The sequence below is a fragment of the Lactuca saligna genome, chromosome 4 (assembly GCF_052625555.1).
Source record: "Lactuca saligna cultivar CGN05327 chromosome 4, ASM5262555v1, whole genome shotgun sequence".
Lineage (NCBI taxonomy): Eukaryota > Viridiplantae > Streptophyta > Magnoliopsida > Asterales > Asteraceae > Lactuca > Lactuca saligna.
The window spans coordinates 66,911,545-66,918,920 of record NC_136420.1 but is presented as its reverse complement, the minus strand read 5'-3'; the positions used below and the strand labels follow the sequence as shown (position 1 = coordinate 66,918,920).

The window sequence follows — 7,376 nt, the reverse complement described above, 5'->3', positions numbered from 1 at the left end:
TATTAAAATCATAATTTTTTTGAATACTAGTTTTTCATTAAATTAAAATACCACATTATATTCAAAACCACAATAAAACTTTTTTTTTGAAACAAACATTACATTAATTTAAAACACACAATATAAAAAAAAAAAAGTATAACCACAAGCAACTTAAACTAGTTTTTAAACCTTCTTATTTTTAATGACTAAATTTTAGGTATTCCCTCAATTTTAGCTAAGCTTTGATGGGTTTAAAGTTTAAACGGTGTGTGTTTCATGTATTCATATTAATGCATGGCTACAGCAAACGGCTAGCCTTCATGTACGTTGTTTATAACAAAATTATAAATTCCATCAAACTCAAGGCATCTAACCCTCATATTGCGAAACTTCGAACATATTTCATCAAAACTACGACTTTGGCAACCCATTAAATAATGGAAAACGTTTATATATATATATATATATATATATATATATATATATATATATCTATATATGTGTGTGTGTGTGTGTGTGTGTGTGTGTGTGTTACATGAGCCGTTACTCACAATCGACTTTCATTGGGCGTTTAGAATCGTGATGGCCACCACAAATTACTACAAAACGGACGTACCACGACCGATCGGGATGGTGTGCACGGCCGTGGTCCGTTGCCACCTCAACCACATACGCGTTCGTGGATTGTATATCGTATGGTCTAATAAGTTCTATTTCGTTGTATAAATAAGTTACAAAATAGAACACAAATTTACACGATGAAAATACATCTCACTTAAGTCGCAGTGTAGCATCACCACTCTAGCTTATATATTTAATTATTTATGCTTCAATTCTTTTATAAACTCTCTATATATTCATTTTCCTAAATAATATACTTATGCTAGATCTAATCATATACTTATGCTATTTGGTATACCTCTGCCAGTAACCCCAGGTTCTGATGTTGGCAAGAGCAGCTCGTAAGGTGGAATGCCAGCACCACATCTATTCCTAAGCTTGGGGTCAACGTTCCTCCTCTTGATCTCATTTTCAATCTTTCTAATTTCCATCGAAAACTTATAAAATGCCTCAATAATCTTAGGTTCACCTGGCCAACTTGTGAACATATCCTTTATCTCCCCAAGATACTCCTCCTCATGCGAGTGCGCTGAGATTATATCAAGTACAGCCATGTATTTCGTTGTTTGAAACAAACTAGGCAACGAATCAAGGAAATAACCATGTGGGTCAGCAATGAAACTTGCATACTCGAGTTCATGTTCTTTCGGTATAAGTTTCTGCATTAGCGGTGGCCGGTTTGGGACATATCCACCATAGTGATACTGCCCAAAATTAAGTGCTGCATGTTGCGCTGATGAAATCCATATTATGATTGTCAGTATCTCGGTAAGTTTGGCTGGATTACATAGTTTCGGCCACCAACTAGCTTCACGAACATCAGCGTGCCCCACGTTAATGGCTTCACTATACCATGATTGAAGTTCTGTGTCATATATAACAACATTGTCGTCATGGTAGTAATGATTTACATATGTATGCACCAATTCTTGAATCGCAGACCAAATGAGTAGCCCATCATTGGCATACGGGTAGTCTTCAATGAGTAGTTTCAGTCCGTGGGGTCTTGTCTCATCAGGTACTGCCATTCCTCTGCAACCAAAGTCAAGTTTGTTGCTTAGGAAGTGTTATATGTTGATTTTGTACCTTCTGTATCATCTACTATCTAATTTCTTTGTAAAATTTCTTCTAATTGTTAAAAGAATGAATACCTTCTTATTAAATCTTGAGGAAGACCTTCTAAGTCAAAGCGCCACCAGTTACGGTAGGCAGCAGAGACCATGTGGGTGCTATATCTTCCAGACGAAAAGCCACTCTCAATAATTCCTTCTGCTGATATAAGGCTCTCACGAGCCATTGCATTTATTCCGAGGACATGTCGCATGTGGGGGTTTAGAAGCTTGAAAACCGGATGCATTGAGCTCAAATGTCGGTGAGCAGCTATAATGAATGGTTCCATACATGCATGAACCCGTAACCTACATAAAGATATCCACAACATCTAGTTATAGTCATTTTGAAGCATGCATATTTTTTGATCCAAAGTCAACAAGAACATTTAAATAAGTTATTAACTATATATACCAATGATGAATAAGTTGATGAACACCCGCATCATTAGAGCATACATGAGCTTTGCCTAGTTGCCAGAGCCAGTTGGTGGTTGCATCAACGGGAGGAGTGAAAACTTGTTTTGATGGGAGATTGGAGTCATTAGGAGGAAGGCTGAGCTCAATTGCAATGGGCTTTAGAGTTCCCGCTGTTGTCAAGAAGAAGATTGTACGGGTTCCATATGCTTTCCGGCCTTCTTGAGCATTTATCCTATCTAAAAAAGGGAGGTAAATGTCGTGGTAATCCAATATGAAGAGCTTCTTTTCATCCAATGCCTGAAGGTTAAATTAAGCCAAAAATAGTAAAGTTTTATTAAAATCCAAACCAAAAACCCATCACCAAATTAACAGTTCTCAAACTAATTAACCCCTGCTGCTAGTATATATTATTAATTTGCAATTTTAGCAGTTATACCTGCTGTACAGACATGCCATTGAGATGACATATAATATGTTCTTCCTTAAGATTTGATCCATACATTGAAGGATCAAGTTTGCTCACGGGAGGAAAAACCTATAGAAATCAAACATAAATTTATTAGAAAGAGGAACAGAAACTTTGAGATATAATATCTAATCTCTTTTATAAATGCAATTCTTATTAAATACATTTTAGCAATCTGAATTTTGTGATTGATATTTTGCGACGCAAAACTAGTAACACGGTGGTTTAAATATGACGGTTGTCGTCGCTATCTGTGGCTAGCTAGGTTTAATTTAAATGATATTTATTCATTTGGATTTAATAATATTTTTCCTATTAGTGTATAATATGTCAGAAAGAATAGGAACAATTTGATTAAAAGATATCCAGGAATTACAATCAAGTACACAAAATTCATGTCTTATAAGTCATACTCATGCTTACCTCCAACCTCTCGATGCTAACAGGATTCATTCCTGCAAGAGTTTGTCGACCAAATTCATCATCTCGTACATAGCTTGTAATGTTCCCTGGAATGTCAATCGTTAATTTAGAGCTTAATTAATTAGATAGGGAACACAATAAGCTGTAGAAATAACTATTTGACTTGGTTGAAACTCACATGACATGGTTTTTGGAGTCTCAAACTTGAGCATTTCTTTAATATCCAAAAACTTGAACAGTCCATATGCATTCAAACTCTTAGCTTGTGATACATTCCTATAAAGACCAGTTGCAAGATTTGAAATGTCAATAGAAACTTCATTCCCGTTGAAGAGAGTGGTCACCATGGCTGGAATGTTGTGAAGCACTCCCTTCCATACTCCCATGAAGATGTCTTTGCGCCTCGTCCCCTCTAGAGCTTCATCTCTTGGTACATATGTTGAAGATATCAACAAATTCACTGGCTTTTCCACGTTTACATCTATATAATATTGGTAAATTATATTGGTATTTTTGAAATTTCAAGAAAAAAGATATTTAATTCATCTAATTATATCAATTAACTTGTCGGATTCAAAGAAACTAACCTGTAGCTGTGTTGGGACGTCCTGTGCGACAACGTCTGGGATGTGGGTTCTTTTCACCTCCTAATGTTGACCTTGTAAACTCAGCTCCTTTATCAGGATTTCCAAGATCATTATATGTGTCATAATCATATATTCTATCCACAAGTAATCTTTGTCCTTTTCCATCACCTCTTTTATTTTTAAGTTCCCTATCTCTCAAGTATTTTAGCCCCTTGGGTGTTTGGCTCGGTAAATATGCCTATCATGTGCAACAACACACCGAGTTATAGATGTTACTGAGAATTCGGTGAAAGTATGCTTTTTAATAATCATGATCTCTATATCCCTACTTCAAGTACATTGCTTATATTGCTAAAATTAAAGTGTAGATTACATGAGTAGGATGCTATTATAGATAAAAATATATAGTAAAATGTTGCTATTATGTATAAAAAATAAAATATGTTGTTATTATAAATAGAAAAATGGAAGTACATTAACTGTATGGTTGAAAAGAGCAAAATACGTTGATATTATGGATACAAAATAAATTATGTTGTCATTAATAGAAAAAAGTAATATGTATGTATGTGGCCATGATGGATAAAAATGTAACTAAATTGCTTACAGTGGTAAAATGTATGTTGATATTAGGAATAAAAAGTACAAAATGTTATTGTTATACAATTAAAAAATATAAACATTTTATTATGGATAAAATAATGCAAGTACATTGCTTGTATTAATAAGAAAAAGTAAAATACGATTGCTATTATGGATTAAAAATACACTATGTTGGTATATAAAATGACTAGAAAAATATAAATATGTTGTAATGTGTACATCCCTATTGTTTGTTTTATCATTCTTTGGTAAAACGAATAAGTACAATGTTATTTCCATTTTTATATTCTTAATTACTAATTATATGTGTTCGTTTTAAAAAAACATTTAACCACTTGACGTCGCTAATATTAGTAAAAAAAGTATGTTACTATTAAAAATTAAAAACGAAAATATGTTAAAGTCTGTCACTATCTGGACAGACTGCGTTACATTGGTCTCTAAATCCGTCTGTGACTTTCTAGTACGTACTATCAATTTGGTAAATTTAGAGACCACTTAAATCATTTTTCCGAAGCCTTTGCCACACAATCATGCATTTTTGTTACTATATATATGTACATATGCAAGTTTAATGCCTAGCTGCAACATCTTTATGCACATCTAAACACATTGACCAGATCATCATTAAAATTAATACAACAATCATCAAAATAAATATATATAAGGATGATGATCTATATATATATATATATATATATATATATATATATATATATATATATATATATATATATATATATATATATATATATATATATATATATGTACCTTATTGGAAAAGAATATCCTTTTCTCTTTGCTAGTATGAGCTGGTTGAATCCAGGAGTTGCATGAAAAGTGGAAACAATCTTCAAGAGAGATTGTCTCTACAAACAACTCCTTGTCATAATGGTTTCTCACCAGGATGGCTCCTGGTTCTCCAAAGTCTTCATCAATTACCAGCTTAACTTTAAAGCTGAAACACCCTGTATCTTTATCACTATCTTTTAAAGATGTACATTTGGACCAGTCTAATACAGATTCCTTGCTCACCTTTGGCTTCATGCTACCTTAATTTCATGGAAATTTTTTTTAATAACAATATATATAGTCTTAATTATTAAGCATCTTATGTTATAGTATTTTGTAAGAAACACAGAAATTAATATAAATCCTACTTACTTGGATCTACTTGGGTGCTAACTAGTTGAAAAACAAAACCCTCGTACGAGGAATCTTTTTGTGAGTGTAACCATGGGAGCTCCGTCAACTTCTTAAGCACATTGACTTCCTTGCTTTTCCGGACATTGACTGTTGCCGTTACCTTTAACCTTGAGGACACGTCATCAACATTTACTTCCTCTGTGAAATCCTCCGTGGCCAAGGAGGCTTTCACAAACTTTAGGGTGCAGCCACTTTTCAATTTCTTGCAGCATGAAACCAACAGAGGAACGTTAGATATTGTACATGAACTGCTGATAGAATGGCTAATAGGGTACATTGGATCAATGTTTTTTGTGTTTGTCCGCTTGTAAGATAAATAAAAGGAAGTGAGCATGTTAATTGCTCCCGACATTTTTGGTTTTCAAACAAGATCAGCTTTATCTACTAGTCTTATGTTATGTTGTTTCATTAAATCGAGTTATTCTGTGCGCATTATATAGAAATATTGTATCCACGCACACACACATGCAATCATCCCAAAGTACGATGTAGCAAGCATCTTAAATTGATCACGTGTTAAATAAAACCCATGTGGTGTGACATGATATGTGGTAGTAATTACATGGTTCTAAATTAAAACATCTGTCAAAACATACAAAAGCCTGTGGACCCGACCACTTATAGTTGTGGTGACGTATCAATCCTTGGATTGTAATACATATGTGTGACATACGCATACTCATGGAAATTACATCGAAGGCCAAACAATTAATAAAGGTGTGGTATAATTTGCTTGATAACGCTACAGGAAGATCGGAAGAAGAAGCGCGGTTATGTATCGGAAAAGGTCCTTGTACGGTTGTACTAATAACAACCAAAAGAATAAAAAAGCTAAATAATCTACTAATAAAAACAAAACCTAAATAGGCTTCTTTTAAGCATGTAATATATGTAATATATGAGTTTATTTAAACATTTTAATTAAGAATTTGGAATTTATAACAAAAATAAAAAAATATTAAATTATTAAAATGAAAATGTTTTATTCTTTTTTTTTTAATTAAACAGATAATTTAGATAAATAAACTAAAAAAATTAATGAGACTTAATTTAGAAAATTTTAATTTAGAAGTTAAATCCATTAATGAAACTGATATTTATTTATTATTATATTTATTACAATTGTTATATTTTAAATATTATATGAAATTTAACAAAATAGAAAAAAAAAACTCATAAAATGAAAAAAAAGTCAACTTAAAATAACCACATGCAAAATAAATGAAAATATAACATGCATCAAAATAATATTTATTTATTAGAATATAAAATATAGCATTTTCTTAGAAGTTTTTTATTTATATTTTTATTTTACTTGGTATAAATCTCATACTTTAAAGAGTTAAAATTTTTAAAATTTTAATTAAGAAATCATAAATCCTAATAAAAATTGGAAATTAATTTAAAGAAAAAACATCATAAATAGTTACTATGGTTACTCAAAATCTAAAGTTTAGTTTCCATGGTTTAAAAAGCTCATAGATGGTCCCTGTGTTTTCAAAACTTTTGATGTTTGATCAATTTTGCTAACTCCGTTAACTTTGTTCGTTACAGAAGGATATTTTCGTCATTTCACGACCACGGGGACCATTTATGATGTTTTCTCGTATTTAAAAAAAAAAATGAAAAAAATTAAACATAATCTTACATACTTATAAAACATGTATTTTCCTTTGATTGTCATGCATTTGAAACCCCCACAATAATTTGCTAAAACCTCATGCATTTGAAACCTCCAAACTTTTTCACCTTCTTAATAATTAATCACACATAATCAATGGTAATTCATATAAGATAATAATTTGCTAAAACCTCATGCATTTGTATGGTATTAGAACATGTTTGAGTTTTTGGGTTTTAGACTTTAGTAAATGGGTAATCCGTTTGATACGTTGGATTTGAAGCTATCTTATTCGAATTACTCAAAACAAGAGATAAATTAATAATATATGATCATGC

The 7,376-nt window shown here is 31.9% G+C and overlaps 1 protein-coding gene across 1 annotated transcript; it reads right to left on the bottom strand.

Moving 5' to 3' along the window:
- Positions 1-758: 758 nt before the first annotated feature.
- Positions 759-5,810, bottom strand: LOC145038587 (lipoxygenase 3, chloroplastic-like). Its single transcript, XM_078986898.1, has 9 exons — positions 5,376-5,810; positions 4,983-5,263; positions 3,609-3,846; positions 3,200-3,502; positions 3,022-3,107; positions 2,569-2,667; positions 2,128-2,429; positions 1,755-2,021; positions 759-1,635 (listed from the first exon to the last, which is right to left on the bottom strand). Exons 1-9 carry the CDS (start codon positions 5,767-5,769, stop codon positions 876-878), a joined length of 2,730 nt encoding a protein of 909 aa, XP_078843024.1. The 5' UTR covers positions 5,770-5,810; the 3' UTR covers positions 759-875.
- Positions 5,811-7,376: the final 1,566 nt, after the last annotated feature.

What these genes read in the sequence shown, in the direction of transcription:
- LOC145038587 (XM_078986898.1), bottom strand. Translation starts at nt 5,769, where the DNA reads ATGTCGGGAGCAATTAACATGCTCACTTCCTTTTATTTATCTTACAAG. An exon ending in GACTCCAAAAACCATGTCAT is followed by an intron (nt 3,108 to 3,199) that starts GTGAGTTTCAAC and finishes TTGACATTCCAG; the next exon opens with GGAACATTACAAGCTATGTA. An exon ending in CCTCAAGATTTAATAAGAAG is followed by an intron (nt 1,636 to 1,754) that starts GTATTCATTCTT and finishes CTTTGGTTGCAG; the next exon opens with AGGAATGGCAGTACCTGATG.